The sequence below is a fragment of the Tursiops truncatus genome, chromosome 17 (assembly GCF_011762595.2).
Source record: "Tursiops truncatus isolate mTurTru1 chromosome 17, mTurTru1.mat.Y, whole genome shotgun sequence".
Lineage (NCBI taxonomy): Eukaryota > Metazoa > Chordata > Mammalia > Artiodactyla > Delphinidae > Tursiops > Tursiops truncatus.
In genome coordinates, this window is record NC_047050.1 from 51,368,960 (window position 1) to 51,386,273 (window position 17,314).

General features: G+C 35.8%; 1 protein-coding gene across 1 annotated transcript in view; it reads left to right on the forward strand.

Annotated features, from left to right (window-relative positions):
• The window catches only part of PKHD1L1 (PKHD1 like 1), a 154,671-nt gene that overhangs the window by 47,477 nt on the left and 89,880 nt on the right, over positions 1-17,314 (forward strand). Inside the window, exons 22-30 of the mRNA XM_019942265.3 lie at positions 1,290-1,453; positions 2,667-2,839; positions 7,462-7,609; positions 8,124-8,278; positions 10,083-10,205; positions 10,893-10,998; positions 13,493-13,603; positions 14,945-15,109; positions 16,334-16,455. Coding sequence (XP_019797824.2) covers positions 1,290-1,453; positions 2,667-2,839; positions 7,462-7,609; positions 8,124-8,278; positions 10,083-10,205; positions 10,893-10,998; positions 13,493-13,603; positions 14,945-15,109; positions 16,334-16,455 — 1,267 coding nt within the window. The remainder of the gene's footprint in view (positions 1-1,289; positions 1,454-2,666; positions 2,840-7,461; positions 7,610-8,123; positions 8,279-10,082; positions 10,206-10,892; positions 10,999-13,492; positions 13,604-14,944; positions 15,110-16,333; positions 16,456-17,314) is intronic.

Genomic DNA, 17,314 nt, shown 5'->3' on the forward strand with positions numbered 1-17,314 from the left:
TAAAAGAGGTTGGTTCTCTGATTAAAAACTATTACCAATCAAGGCAACGTAAACTCTCCTAGCTGGTATTTCTAGACCTGCTTTTATGTAGGTCAGACAGTCTACTTAGATCAGCTAGGTGTGTTAGCATTAGTTTATTTTCAGCACATTGTTAGTGCCAAAAAGCATTGTTCTATAACCCTCCAGAACCAGTGATGTTTGTAGTTGTAAATCAAGCTTCAAAATCCCAGAAGTAAAATCTGGTTTTCCTTTGGAAAATGGAATTATCTAGCCACAAAGGCACCATGTGCTGTTTAAGTTTTGATATCATTTGTAGTCTCCATTTCTCTTATATAAAGGGTCCTGCTCAGTGTACCATTTTTTCTAAGTAGTTTTTAGAACTTCGGAATCATATAATTAGTAGTAGAAGTGTACTTAGAGGCCCAAAATACTTTTTTTAATTTAAGGAGCACTTTAACTTACTGTAGTTATGCATATAATTTTCTAAAATGCTGTCAGTCTAAGCTTTGGTGCACTAGAGGTGGATCCCATGATGAGTTTGTAAACCATGAAGTTTCAAAATGAGAATAGAAGGTGCCCAAACTAGTCAGTTAATCAGTACAGTGGTAGCTGACGCAAAGATTATTGTTGAACTGTATTTACTTATTTGAATGGCAGTATTTATCTCTTTATTGCAAACTCCTGTAACCAAATTGCTTATGTAATTTATGAGATTCCAATGCAGTTAATATTTAATGGAAACTCTGAATCTAAATTATACGTTTAAAAGGCACTCTGCAACCATTTGAATCTATAAATAACTTAGCACCTTTTGTCCCTTAGTTATAGGGGACAATGCAACTCCACTGAGCTCTTCCAGAAGTATTATCAAGCTCCAGTTTTGCTTCTTAGTATTGGATTGAAATTGCTGCTCTGTCCCTGGCACCACTAAAATGGTTTGCTTCATTCTTGTGTCTTGTTTCTGTATGCCTTCCACCAAGGTGCATGCTCCTTAGCTTACTTACCTGTCACTACAGAATGTTACTTTACATGCCTATGTCTACTGCCAAGGTTACAAATAAAAGAAAACCTATCTTTTGGATACAACATTAAATCTTTCACTGCCAATGTAAAGTTTCTGCTTGCTGTCCCTTGTGGCTGTTTTTTTGTGCTAATAAAGCTTGCTTATGGTCTTCTTGTGGGAAAAGAAAAACTTTTACTGTTCAAGATTTTAATGCTTTTTATAATGTATTTGTTTACATTGAACATTATAACTGATCTATACACCTAATTAAACAACCATATTTCAGCTGGACCTACACTTGTATAGACCTTCTGGATCTCATACAAACCAAATACACTGGGACCAGTTTTTCTCTTCAGAGGATTAGTTTGCAGAAAGCATCAGAATCACAGTCTTTCTATGTGGATATTGTATACATTGGACAGACATCTACAATTGCAGCATTGGATGGTATATTGTATCATTTCATATCTAAAACCTAAACCTTCTAAACCTACTTTGTACTAAAATCTTATTGTGGACGTTATTTATATTCTGTAGGTTAGATAGAAACATTAATCTCTAAATATTGTTATTCTTTCATCTCAATAATACTATGGTTTAAATCATATTTTTTTTAATGAATAGGACCAGGTGATTATTCTAAAGATAAATGCGTCCTTAATGTAAACTTTGTCATTAAAGCAGGAATTAGTTTTATAGTCCTGGATTCTGTTCACAGGTAAACTGTGGCAAACATTCTAATTTTGCCTTGTTTGATTTTTGAGAAATCAACTACCAAGATAGAGATCTGTTCCTGAAAGGCAGCTGTTGACATTGACGTCTGTCTAGTAAGAATGAGCTGAAACTTTCCGTGGACTTTATCATGATAATTAGTAAAACTGTAAATGAAAACTTTATTTCTCAGAGTTTTAGTATTTTTTCTAGTTATGTTAATAGACTCATATATGTGAGATATGCTAATAAAATAATAAAAATTAAACTGCAGTCTTTTTAAAAATCAGCCTAACTCCAAACAGTCACCTTAATAAGTGACTATTACCATATTTCAGAGGAGTTTTGGAATCCTTTCCTTTGGAACAGTTTTCAAGTGCAAGGTCATGATTCAACTGGCTAAAAACTAAATGTTGCTGTACTTTGAGTCACTCTTTTTGAGTCCACTGTCACCAGACCTACATTGTGATTGGTGGAGCACATAAGACAGCTGATCTGTGCTGAGATAAAGGTTGTAGTTCCTTAAGCAACATTCATTTAGCACCTACCATGTGGCAGGCAATGTGTCTAGTACCAAAGAAAGAGCAGAGGACCAGGCAGTCCTGGTCCTGCCCTCATGGAACACACATCCTAGTGAGCACCACGTTCAGGGACCTACAACAGAGCAAAACTAACTGGCCCACAGAAGGCTGCATAGAACCCAGAGCTTGGTGGCTTTTCAGTATTTCGTTTTACCCAATGAGGCTCATATATGTAAAGACTTTAAAGCTTTATATTCTAGAAGTGAAGGTTTGCCAAGCTTCACAAACTACTTTCCTTAAGATCTTCTTTCTAAAATTTGGTTTTAAACAGCTTATTCCATGACACATGGATATTATTTGATGCTTTTCTTTTTAGCAGCACAAGCTATGCAATTTTATCTCCCATTTACTTTATCTATGTTCTTTAGAAATGCCAAAGAGAAGACTTCCAGCATTAGCAAATAAAGGAATATTTTTAAAGCACTTTCAGGTGAATCAGACCAAAATTAATGGATCAAGTATGACCAACCAATATTCTGTCACCATGACATCATGTAATTGCAGTTATAATATACCCATGATGGCTGTGAGCTTTGGGCAGGTAAGCTTAGAATTTTATGAGTAGCTATTTTCAACTTACGAAACATTAGCCTTTACCTAGTAAACTTAAAACATTTTTTTTATGAAGAACTGACACACAGATTAGACATCTTTTAATAGAACAAGACAGTTATTCTAAGGATAAAATGAAGATTTAGAGGCTTGTTGAACTTGAGCATGAAAATTCACTTTAAACATTAAAAATTTTTTAACGGAATGTATTGATGGGGAAAAAAGCAGGAGGAAATAGCCTTAAGAATCAGCTAGTCAGATTTAAGTAGAGTTTTCTCTGTTGAGGTAAAAGAAACATTTGTGGGCTCTCCCAATAAAGATCTTTGAACAGAGATTATTGAAAGAAAATTTGAGATTCTGCATATGTTTTCAAATTGTTTCTGTTATAAACACCATTTCTTTTTTATTTGTATGAAAATTGATACAAAGGGAAAGAGATGGTTTTCCATAATTCCAAAAGGATCTGGACAGTATTTTGTACTGTTTGGGTATAAGATCTGTATTAAATGTTACAATTATGAGGAGTATTCTTACATTTAATTTTTTACAAAAATATACAATTAGTTAATATAATTTCCTACAACAAACCAAAACCAAGTATAATAAGTTCAAGATTAAAGGTTAAATAATAATTAAATATTATAATTTGAGTCTCAGAGAACTTTGTGTTAACAGTTTTATGATTAAAAAGACTGAAAAACCGTAAGTGTTACACGAAAATTGCTTTTACCCTATCCAGGCCCAATGTTTTAGTCTTAGTATATTCAAGATAAATATCTTGTAAATGTTTTTCAGTCTCTTAGCTCTCTAACAAAATGTAATAACAAAATGTAATAACATATGTGCACATATGTTAAATGTCCAGATTAATGAATTGTTTTAAAAACTGTAACTTTGAGATAATTGTAGATTTATGTGCAGTTGTAAGAAATAATACATAAATATTCCCATACCCTTCACCCATTATCCCCCAATGGTAACATTTATAACTATAGCATAATAGCACAGCCAGAAAATTGACATTGATACAATTTACCAAACTTATTCAGATGTTACCGGTTCTACATGCTTTCATTTGTGTGTGCCTGTGTATGTGTAGTTCTGTACAATTTTCATTGCGTGTGTAGATTCAGCTGACCACCACAGAACAGTTCCATCACAAGGATCCCTCATGATGCCCTTTTATGTAGCCACACCCACCTCCCTCCCTTCAGCACAGTCCTATGTCTGGCAACCACTAATGTCTCTATAATTTTGGCATTTAACAATGTTGTGGAAAAGGAATCAGACTTTGTATAATCATACTAGTACTTAGCCTTTTGAGATTGGCTGTTTTCACTCAGCATAATGCCCTTGAGACCCCTCCAAGTTGTTGTATGTATCAATAGTTTGTTCATTTTTGTTACTGAGTAACATTTAATGGGATGGATGCACCGTAGTCGATTAACCACTTACCCCTTGAAGGGCATCTGAGTTGTTTCCAGGTTTTGGGTGTTATGAATAAAGCTGCTATGAACATTTATCTGTAGGTTTCCATGTGATGTAAGTTTTCATTTTCTGGGTTAATTGCCCATCAGTGTAATTATGGGTTCATATGGTAAGCACATGTACAGATTTGTAAGAAACTATCGTACTCTTTACCAAAGTGGCCGCACCATTTTACATTCCCACCAGCAATGTATGAGTGACCCAGTGTCTGCACAAATTCGCCAGCATTTGGCGTTATCACTATTTTTTATTCTAGCCATTCTGATGGGGTATATACTGTTAGCTGATTTTGGTGTTAATTTGCATTTCCTAATGGCTAATAATGTTGAACACCCATATATCCTCTTCTGTGATATCTGTGATATCTTTTGCGCATTTTCTAATTGGACTATTTTCCTATTATTGAGTTTTTAAAGGTCTTTATATATCCTAGATATAAGTCCTTTGTCAGGTATGTGGTTTGCATATATTTTCTCCCAGTCTGTACCTTGCCTTTTCATCATCTTCATTAGGTCTTTCATAGAACAACACTCTTAATGAGATCCAGTTTATCAAGTTTTTCCTTTTGTGAATGGTGCTTTTGGTTTCAAGTCAAAGAACTCTACTCTTATCCCTAAATCCTGAATATTTTTCTATTTTTGTCCTGAAAGTTTTATAGTTACACATTTTACATTTAAGGCCGTGATCCATTCTGAGTTAACTTTTGTATAAGATGTGAAGTTTCAGGTCCAGGTTCATTTGTTTGCCTATCCCTCCAGTTGCTCTGGCACCATTTATTGAAAAAGCTATCCTTCCTCTGTTGAATTACCTTTGTACCTTTATCAAAAGTCAGTTGGGCATATTTGTGTGGATATATTTCTGGATTCTCAATTCTGTCCCATTGCTCTATGTGTCCATCCTTCCACCGATACCACACCCTTCTGATCACTGTAGCTATGTAGTGAGCCTTAACATTGGGAAGAGTGATTCCTCTCACTTTACTCTTCTTGTGAAAAATTGTTTTAGCTATTCTAGGTCCTGTGTCTTTCCATAGAAATTTTGAAATAGGCTTGTTTATGTCTACAAAAATCTTGCTGACAATTTGATAAGAATTGCATTTAAACTTATAGATTGCATGTAAACCTATAGAGAGAATTGACACCTTTACCATGTTGAGTCTTCCAATCTATGAACACAGTATGTCTCTCCATTTATTTAGGTCTTCTTTGCTTTTTTCTTGTCCAACGTATTTTGGTCTTCTTTGATTACATCTTGCATTTTGCAATTTCAGGTCAGATTCGGTACATTTTGTTAGATTTGTATGTAAGTATTTCATTTTCTTTGAAGCCATTGTAATGGGTCTTGTATTAATTTCAGTTTCTGCATGCTTGTTGTTTATACATAAAAATGTGATTGTTTTTTGTCTATTGATCTTGTATCCTGCAATCTTGCTGAAGTCCATGAATTTTTACAAAGTAAATGCACTCATGTAATCACTACCCAGATCAAGATAAAGAAAATCACTAGACACCCCCAAAGCTTTCTTTATGCCTTTTCTTTGTCATGAGATTACTTACCCCGCACCCTTAGATAACCACTATTTTGACTTCTACTACCATTAATTAGTTTTGCTTGTTTTTACTTTTTAAAAAACATTTATTAAATAGTAAAATATTCATTTATTTATTTATTTCCCTTATATTTTTGGCTGCATTGGGTCTTAGTTGCAGCACGCCAGATCTTTGTTGAGGCAGCAGGATCTTTGGTTACAGCATGAACTCTCTTCATTGTGGCACTCAGGCTTCTCTCTGGTTTCGGTGTGCGGATTTCTCTCTAGTTGTGGCGCAAGGGCTTCAGGGCACGTGAGCTCTGTAGTTTGTGGCTCGTGGGCTTTCTCTTTGAAGCGCACGAGCTCAATAGTTGTGGCGTGTGGGCTTAGTTGCCCAGTGTCATGTGGGATCCTAGTTCCCCGACTGGGATGGAACCCGCATCCCCTGCATTGGAAGGTGGATTCTTTACCACTGGACCACCAGGGAAGTCCCTGTTTTTACTCTTCATATTAATGAATAGTACAGTGTGTGCTCTTTTGCATCTTCTTTTATTTGATAATGTGAGGTTCATGCTGTTGCGTATAGCTAGCTATAGTTCGTTCTTTTTCATTGCTATACAATATTCCATGGTATTAATATACAACCATTTATCCTTTCTATTGATGGGCTTTTGCACTATTTCCAGTTTGGGGTTATTATAAATAAAGCTGCTCTGAACATTCTTGCATATGTCTTTTGGCACTTACGTTCACTCCTTTATGTGGGCAATAGAGCTTATAATTTTATTTTATTTTTTTTTTAAAAATATTTACTTATTTGCTGCACCCAGTCTTAGTTGCTGCACATGGGATCTTTGTTGCCATGTGCAGGATCTTTCATTGAGCATGTGGTATCTAGTCTCCTGACTAGAGATCGAACCCAGGCCCCCTGCATTGAGAGCACAGAGTCTTAACTGCCAGACCACCAGGGAAGTCCCCCAGAGCTTATAATTTTAAATTCCACAAAATTAGCAGGGATCAGAAGCAGGAGAATATCATCTTCACTCTTAGAGTTACAATCAATGAATTTTTATTGCACATGTTTCTTCTGTCAGTTGACTGACACTCAACATTAGACAGGTATTTCCTGAGTCTGGATCAGTCACTGTATTGATCATATACTTCCTTGTATTGTTAATTAGGTTTTCAAGCTTCCATATGTTATTTCTCCAAAAAGGTGTTTAATTTTTTGATAGCCAAGACCGTATCTCATGTTTCTTTGCCTTCCCATTGTGATTAGCATTGTACCTTGAACAGAATGCCTGCTCAATAAATATTTGTTCCTTGAGCGATGGTAGGTGCACTCTGAATTAATGAGGTATTACTGTGGTTCCAGCTGATTGCTGCCCAGATGACTGAGTTGACTTGGGCCTCATTATCGCAGCTATATAGGTATAGCCTGTGTTGATTTATGTGACTCTCCTTAACGTTCTGAGGAGTCCTGAATACCTGAGGCTCATTTATGTCATGTCACAGGATTGTATGCTGGTGAAATAGAAATCTGGTTAGCCATTGTTATGTTTAATCATTTTATCAATATTTATTTTGGAAACTAGACAATCACAAACGAGACAGAGAATGAGTCTGTTTACAGAGGAAATAATTGGCCGGGGGAATCAAAGATTCGTATTCAGAGAGTTCAAGCAGCATCTCCACCTCTAAGTGGCAGCTTTGACATTCACGCTTACGGACATATTCTCAAAGGTATATGAAAAAAGTTCATAACTTTGGTCTATGTATCAGTGGGGCTGTACTGATCTAGACAACCATCATAAACATTTTGCTGTATTTCTTTTTAATATTATTTCTCTATGTAATTTATAGAGCTGAGATTATGTCAGTAATGTAAAACTAAATTGTTCAGAAAAATGACATTTTCACATTTTCTTCATCACCTCACCAGATATACCAGGTTAAATTCCCAAAAGTTTGTTTCTCTTTTACATCCATAGCTTACTGGTTATCTATAAAGTTAACTGATTTTTTTTTTTAAGTATTTGAGCCAAGGCTCAATGTCTGAGGTACGTTACTCATGTAATTTTTGTTTCTCAGAAATACATAAATGTGTTGCCTAAGTAATATGCAGATTTCATTTTTTCTGTATTTGGAGGAGGACAGTTGGTTTACAAGTGATAAAACACATTTCATGTATGTTACGGGTGGCCATAGGTTTGTGAAGTTTTGACTCCCGCTGTTTGCCATCCTTCTGCGAGTGCAGGTATTCCCGCTGCTGCGTCAGCTGCAGATTTGCAGTTTGCTCTCCAGAGTCTAGAAGAAGTGGGACAAGTCTCAGTTACACGAGAGGGAAGCTGTGCTGGATACTCATGGCACGTCAAGTGGAGAAGCACATGTGGAAAGCAGAATCTGCTGCAGGTTCCCTTACTTTGCCTGGTTTCTGTTTTCTTCTATGTGTTCGTTGCTTATTTGCACCCTGCCTCATTCCAAAAAGAAATGGAGACTGTGTGTATTTTAAAACTGCAAGCTATAGCCTAAACAGTAATAAAAGGAAACAGAAGAAGATTGTTGTAAATTAAGTTGACCAGGCATTCTCTTTCATGGAGAATAGCTGTTGGTGCTTTATTCCTAATCCCTTATGGGAGAATATGCCGGTTAGAAGACCTTTGACAGGGGCAGGAGGGGCACAGGCAGGGGCAGTCTCAGAACTAAATCTGGGTATACGAAAGGGGGGCCAAGCATAACCAGCGTCGCTGTCATTTAATTCTACCACTGTGCACTAGAGCTGTGTTCTAGGACCTTGGATACTTTTCTGGTTTCAAAGATGACATTTTCAAGTTCGTAACAGAGCCACACCTTAAGAGCTCATCTAATTACTTTTGCTTAGAGTGTGGTTGGGGGCAGGGAGGGAAGTCAGGCTCAGAATGTGTGACAGAGAAGGGTCTAGAAGAGACTGGGGGCTCAGATATCAAACATCAAAAATACGATGCTTTGTAGTGATGATGAGAGTGTGAGATGCACTCTCATCCTCATGCACTCTTGGTGAGACAGTAAATTAGTACGAGCTTTTGGAAGGATAATTTAATTGTATCTGAATATAGATACCTTATGATTCAGCAGTCTCAGCTGTGTTACTCTCTTCTACTGAAATAATAATACAAATATGAAATGAAATAGGCACAAAGTTAGTCACTGCAGCGTTATTTGTAATAGTAAAAAAACCTAGAAACCGAAATTCCCATCAATAGAAAAATGGTTGTTAAAATGATACAAACGGTGGAAATAAATACAGAACTCTACTTATAAAACCAATTTGGGTAAAACAGAGGTGCTGGGGGACAGGAGATTCAAAAAAAGGTATATAAACAATAAACATAGAATATAATGTACCATACATAGATTGTATGGATGTCATAAAGATATGGGGGTTATTTTAAGGAAACATATGGCCAGAAACTAGAATAAGAAAATTCTGCAACTGAGACAGCTCTAGTGACTGATCTCCTCTTGCTCCTCTGCTGATGCCTGCACACCTACTCCCTTCACTCTTTCCTGACCAGTCTCCTCTGCTTTATTCATCATTTCTGCTCCTGGTCACTTTGGCTCCCACAGGCCCAGCATGGAGACTCCTGTCTCTTTGCTAGACCCTGTATGCATCTGAGGGCTACCATATTGGCAGCATGATTTTGGAATGACCAAATTATACATATTGATCTGATTTGGTTTCATTTTTACCATTGGCAGAAAATATAACTCTGTGAGTGGATGAAAAACCAAGAGTAGTTTTGGTAGAGGCCAAAAATGCTAAAGGGGAGAAGTTGACTCTCGGGTGGAAAGAGGACTACATTTTTCAATTATTTAAGAACGATTTATCAAAATGGTCATATTCAGAAAGAGTATAGAATATTTTGAAAAAATCAAATTAAGTAAATTCATGTTCCTTAGACGTATTTTATCCTAAATATTCAAGTTAATTTTAGTCATTTAATTCAAGTTGTAATTGATGCAATATATGATACTGCAATGATGTTATCAGTTTTTTTCTTGGGTAGATTATGATCATTTTTGAATAGGCTTCTTTTTAAAAAATGTGATTAAATGGCTTTGAATTTTTTTCATCCTTTGGCTTTTCACTTTTAACCATGCTTAAACTTAAAAAGAAAAACTACTGTGATCATATTTATTATAACCTTTCTAGTAAAATAATCTCATCTAAAAATAGATCAATGATTCCAACATTTTTGGAGAAAAGGCTAACGTGATGGTTACAAGGATAAAGGAAGGTGGCTTATTCAGACGGCGCATACTGGGAGACCTACTTCGTACACCCAGCAAACAGCCACAGGTATTTTTGAAAGTTTCCTCGTGATGTAATTTTAAATGTATAACTATTTTGTAATACATTAAAGACCTGGTAAAAAGAAGAGATGACATCTTTATTTTTCATGTGACTATTTGTTAACAGATGATCAACTCAATGATATTATTTTGTGACTTTTGGGAAAATTATCTTCCTTATGATAAAAGATTTTAAGCTCTACTGTTAGTATTTGAAAATATATTCTTTCATTTAATCTTTATAGTAACTCTGTAATTATTAATGTTACCACTTACTGATGAGGAAATTAAATTGTATGGAGTTTAGGTGACTTTCCCAAGAGCAACCTTTATTTTTCTTCATAGCACTTATCACCCCCAGGGCATAATGTGCATTTTCTTTTTTTGTAAGTTTATAGCCTTATGCAAGGCTCTCTGTCCTACCTCCACTAGAATATAAGTTCAGTAACAGCAGGGATGTCATCTGTTTTGTTAAATGTGCTTGATACGTTTACAACTGTGCCTGACGTATAATGGACACATTCGCTGAATGAATCAATGAAGTGTCAAAACAGGAAAAGTATAAATAGAATAGACTAATTTTTGGAAACCAACAAACCAGCAAACAAGCAAATTTCCATTACTTTTTCTAAATCCTATGCATAGTCTATTTAAGCATGCTACTCTTGTTACCTCTGTGTTTCTTTATTTGAAGGTTGAAGTCTATGTTAATGAAATCCCAGCTAAATGTTCAGGTGACTGTGGGTTTACATGGGATCCCACAACTACTCCTCAAGTCTGGGCCATAAGCCCTTCCCAAGGTAATCTCTTGCTTTCAAACTTAGAGTATGGGGTGGAAGACAATTAGCAAAAATGTAAACTCTGATAATGATTTTTTTATATTCTAACTAAGGCAAGCAGACAGTTCTACATAGTGAAAAAAATCTATCAGATCAGAAAGCTATGGAAAGATCATTAATTATCTTTGCAAAAAATATCACTGTTGAAGTTGGACTCACTAGTATTCTGCTTCTCCAGTTTCACCAACTTCTAGGAGATATAGTACTAAAATGCCAGTAACAAGAGAGCTGCTGTTTAGTAAAAGAAAATAATTAGGTCCTAGATTTGAGAATAAGAGATAGAAAAATTATTGACAAGAACTCAGTCTAGGGGGACACATTTTAAAATACCCTCATAGTATGTGATTGCTTTAAAAAAAAAACAGATTATGTTATGTCTGAACTCCCAAGGATTGAAATAAACAGCATGACCAAGGATTGTAAGGGGTGGCTTTTTTTCAGTCAGAAAGGTAAGCTCAGATACTATAATCATATATTTAGTCTTGTTGACTAGTATGAAAATTCACTTGCTAATTATAAATCAAACGAAAAGAAAAAACCCATTGAAATCTTTAAAATAGCACAACTTAGTGTTGAAAGAATATATTCTTCAGACTTTTTTATAATTCTAGTTCTCTCTAAGCACCATGCTCAGTGTTAGTCCCCTACGAACTTCCCCAGAGGCTATCACAATAATTAATTTTGTGTGTATTCTTCCATGCCATTTTATTTGTTTGATTTTTTTTTTTTTTTTTTTTTTTTTTTGTGGTACGCGGGCCTCTCACTGTTGTGGCCTCTCCCATTGTGGAGCACAGGCTCTGGACGCGCAGACTCAGCAGCCATGGCTCACAGGCCCAGCCGCTCCATGGCATGTGGGATCTTCCCAGACCGGGGCATGAACCCGTGTCCCCTGTATCGGCAGGCAGACTCTTAACCACTGCGCCACCAGGGAAGCCCCGTGCCGTTTTAAATACCTTTTGTGTATAACACACATATGGTAATTTTGCCGGGTTTTTAAGTTTACAAATGAGCTATTACATTGTAAATATCATTTGCACCTTTTGTCATTCAGCATTCATTTTGAGAAATATTTATATGGTTTTATGTATATCTAATTCATCACTAAAATACTTCATGGATACACCAATTTATTTGTTCTTCTGTTGATGGACATTTACATCATTTACAAGTTTTTTGTTTTTACACATGACTCTATTGAGCTTTCTTGTACAAATCTACTATAACATACATGCTAGAGCTTCTTTAGGGTTCATACCTACATGTGAATTAATGGGTATATGTGTATTCAGTTCATTAGATGACCAAATTGCTCCCCAAAGTGGCTGTACCTCCAGTGGGTATGAGAGCACCATATTCCCCACATCTTTGCCAACACTTCATATGATGAGTTTCTAATTTTGGTCAATCTGATGAGTGTAAGAAGTTATCTCATCATTGCTTTAATGTTGTCTATTCCCTGATTAGTAATGCACAGGAATATCTTCTTGTATGTTTCTTGGACATTTAGATTATTTCTTCTTCTGCAAATTGCTTGTTAACATCTTTTATCCACTTATCAGATTGTCATTTTTCTATCAACTTGCACTGTGTATTGTATGTTATGTTTGCTGATCCTTTGCACACATCTTCTCCCAGTATTTCACTTATGATTTTTTTTAGTATCTTGTTCATGGAAACGTTTAAATCACTGATTTAATTTATATATCTTTTCCTTTATGGATAACCATGGCTTTTTGTATCTTATTTAAGAAATCCATCTCTACATTAACATCATTAAGGTATTCGGTTATGTTTCTTCTAAAATTCTGAAGTTTTGTTTTTCATTCTTAGCTGTTTAAATCCATTTATAATCTGTGTTGTGTGTGATGTTATGGGAGTCGGGTGACCGTGTCATTATTGATCAAATCTGGATACCTTTAAGAGTGAATGGAGAACATTCAGTATAGGATGCTGGGCCAGCAAGTATAAACCTGGAATAGCCCAGGCACTTTAGGATGGGTATCATCCCAGATAAAGTAACCATATCCTATTTCAAATGGAAAGTGTCTACTACACTTATTGTACAGTTTATTCTCAGGAGTTTGTGATGGCGATTCTGTCCTAGTCTAAGTTGCCATATGGAAATGTCTATTTAATTTCTTTGTCATAAGAATGATTTTCCTTTCCTTACAACATTCTGTACTTAGTCAGATAATTCTTTCCACTAATCCCTATAAACACACAGATTCAAAACACGAAGCACTGTGCAGTAATTCAATGGAAAAAATGTACTATTGCTAAATAAATGTCTTTTTTCCCCTGCTTGCTTATAGGCATATTGTTTATATCTTTTAGAAGATAGGCTCACTTTTCTCTGAGAAATACCTGATTTCATAACAACAGATTCTATGTTTTGTCTTTTTTTTTTTTTATGTTTTGTCATTTTAATATTGTTATTTAAATTTATCCTTTTCAGGGTCCTATGAAGAAAGCACAATTCTAACCGTATCAGGCTCGGGATTTTCTCCTAGTTCAACTGTATCGGTCTCAGTTGGACCAGCAGGTTGCTCTCTCCTTTCTGTGAATGGTAGATTCTTTTAAAATCATTATTTTTGAGTCTAATTGTTTTTCTCTAAGAGAAAGTAGAATCAAAGAGCAGTGTTATAATACTGATTTTCCTATAGAGTACCTTTGGGGTTATGAAATTGGCAAACTGCTTTGGATAAATACCTTACCTTTTTAATCTTTGGTTATGACTACAGACTAATTCTTTCACTGTGGTACAGTGCCTTTATCCCATAACAGTTGATTTTTGTTCTTTTTCCTCATAAAGTGATTACATGAAATCTTTCCTTCTCTTTTTTTTTTTTCCTTCTTTAGTGTGTCTCTGGGACACAAAAATACATGAATTGCAGCTCTGATATTGCGTGGTCCCCTCTGCCCATGCTTTGAAAATGCCTCATTAGTCATAGCAAGAGGACATAGCCATCTTCCTGGACTTCTAGTCCAAACTTCATAGTCCTCTATGTATTAATGTAGAATTTAAAGATCATATTTTCTATTTATGGAAAAATGAGGACCATAATTATTTGTCTCCCTAAAAATTCTCTTTCATAATCCTAGGTATTTTTATTAATTTCAATAAGTTGGAATTACATAAGCAAATTCACCTTCCATATCATTTTAGTTGTCTTTCGTTTTGTTTTGTTTTGTTTGCGGTACGTGGGCCTCTCACCGTTGTGGCCTCTCCCGTTGCGGAGCAACAGGCTCCGGACGCGCAGGCTCAGTGGCCATGGCTCACGGGCCCAGCCGCTCCGCGGCATGTGGGATCTTCCCGGACTGGGGCATGAACCCGCGTCCCCTGCATCAGCAGGCGGACTCTCAACCACTGCGCCACCAGGGAAGCCCTAAGTTGTTTTTAATTTACATCTTCTATGCATTCTTGAGATCTAATAGTCAGTATTGCACCTGTATTATAAGTGCACATATGCTGTTCTAAATGAAGTGAAGAATGTTTTTCACTTAGTTTTTATCAGTTTTCTTGTTGAAACCTAATATTTTACTCAGTTTGGGACATAAACAATATATTGGACCAAAGTGTTTAGAATTATTCATATAAATGATCTTATAGGTTAGGATTTAAAATTCTTCTTATAGTAACTTTTTTGCCACAGTGTAGTACTCAGGAGCAAATTGTTTACTCCACTTTCATTATTATTTTACCTTACTCTTTTCTAGCCCTGTCTGATTCGTAACATGAGGTAGTTCGTAAAGGTTTTCCTCCCATTAATATATGAGTAGTCTTCCTTAGATACATTTCTTGGAGTATAAAAATGAAGGCCACTGTTTATATTTGAAAATATAAAATTTCAGTAATTTTATCTAACAAAAGCATTTCTTGACCATTTTCTTCTTCTTTTATCACAAGAAAATGAGATAAACTGCCAGATTCTGAATGGAAGTGCTGGACGTTTCCCAGTTGCTGTGTCCATAGCTGGTGTTGGACTAGCACAGAATACAGAGGAGGAGGAATTACACTTCATTTATCAGAGTCAGATCTCACACATCTGGCCTGCTTCTGGAAGCCTAGCGGGTAATAGTTAATTGTTCCAAACAAAGAAAATTGCATACATTTCCATCATTTCATTGAACTGTTTCTAGAACAGGGTGAAGGGAGAGGACTCCAAACCTTCCTCATATAGAACAAAGGAGACTCCTCTTTTAGAAGGCACAGCGACTCAGTGGATGACTAATTCTTTCCTTATGAAGCACAAGTCAGGGTGACTGCTTCTACTTACGTCTTAGGTTATTGAATTAATATCATCAATTATTACATGTGTCTATAACAAGCTCATTAATTATGTCAAGATAAGATTTATTAGTTATTATTCTGCTTACCAGCTGCTCCATTTATAATCACAGTCTCAGTGGAGCTACTAGACCCAGAAAAAGTTCCAGAAACAAATCAGGGAAAGGGATGCTGACGCAGAAGATGGAAAGAAAATAACACATTTTTCCTATCCTGCTTCATTTCCTTTGTGTTTTGTTTGTTTGTTTGACCATGCTTAAGTGTGGATTTTGTGCTTTGGCCTTGATCTTTTTGGTGTGTTCTGTTTATATATATGTATATATATACATATATATACATATATATGTGTGTATATATATATATATTTTGTTTGTTTGTTTGTTTGTTTTTTTGCGGTACACGGGCCTCTCACTGCTGTGGCCTCTCCCGTTTCGGAGCACAGGCTCCGGACACGCAGGCTCAGCGGCTATGGCTCACGGGCCCATGGCATGTGGAATCTTCCTTCCAGGACTGGGGCACGAACCCGCGTCCCCTGCATTGGCAGGCGGACTCTCAACCACTGCGCCACCAGGGAAGCCCTGTTTTTATATTTTATGTTATTTTTATTTTGTTAGGATTTTTTCTTAGTTTTTCTTTTACTTAAAGGTATTAAAATTTGGGATTTTGTATGAGTCTTAATTCACTCTCATTTCCCACTGGTTGAGTAAATAGAAATAGCATAATTTCTCTTTAGGATGAAGACACAAAAACAAATATTAGTTGCAAATCTGTGTTATTTCATTAAATCACTTAGCCCAACCCCTTTACGGCTCCAGACTCCAGAGCTCAGACTCGGGTATGTGGTGATGATTCTATATATCTCGAGGCTGGTCCTTGATCTATTTGCCAACCTGTCTCTTGGATGATTAGACAATTCTTGAGTGATGTTAGATGACTGCCAAAGTGTCTTTTTGTTATAGTTAATCTAATGTGTTTTTGTTGTCTGATTTTGTGTTTTTACTTATGAAGGTGGTACTCTTCTGACTCTATCTGGATTTGGCTTTAATGAAAATTCAAAGGTATTAGTCGGCAATGAAACCTGCAATGTAATTGAAGGGAATTTGAATAAGATAACCTGCAGAACACCAAAAGTAAGGCATCTGATTTCAGTCATTTTTCTTCTAAGTCTGAACTTGTATGAATTAAGGAACATCTCAGTAAAGGGTTAAACAAATGCCTTATTTACCTATAGCAAGTGCAGAGTTTCAGTTATGCTCTTTAACAATTATTTCGTCAACATTTTTTGCCGAGATCCAAATACCAAATATTATCTTCCACATTCTAGATACTTAACATCATTAAGGAAGACATACATATAAACCAATGTTAAATAGTGTGTTCCATTTGAACTGATAGAAGTAGACACAAAATGAAGATAAAATACAGCGGGGAGAGGGTGTCAGGAAGAGTTTCATGGAAAAGTTGATGTCCTATCAGAGGTGGAAGGATGATGAATGGGAGTTGACAAGGTAAATCCAAGGATGAAAAAAATATAGCAGTAATAAATAGTCTAAAAAATTCAGGGAAGCCATTCTAGACATTTTGGGGTTTTTTTAAGGAATACATATTTTAAATATGTTAACATTTCAGTTTGTTGGCAAAACACACACAGTGTAAAGTTTCCCATGGAATATTACATCTCAGGACCAGTCATCGTTCTTTATTTTTTAAAATAGTGTTTAAATTTAAACCAAGACTCTGTTTTACTTACTATGTGCAAAAGGAGTGAATTCAGTCACTAATATTTAAAAACGTAGTAGATTAAGGGTGGGAATTATTATGTAGTTGACGTAGGAAAAGTGAATTTGAGCATGTGTTGGACTGAATGGTGGAGATGAGAATCTGGCGGGTATAGTAAATTAAAGTTTTGTTTAAATTATGTCATTCAATTAAACACTGAGTGTGCACTAAGTACTAGATGCTAGGAAAACGATTTTTCCTAATTGGGAA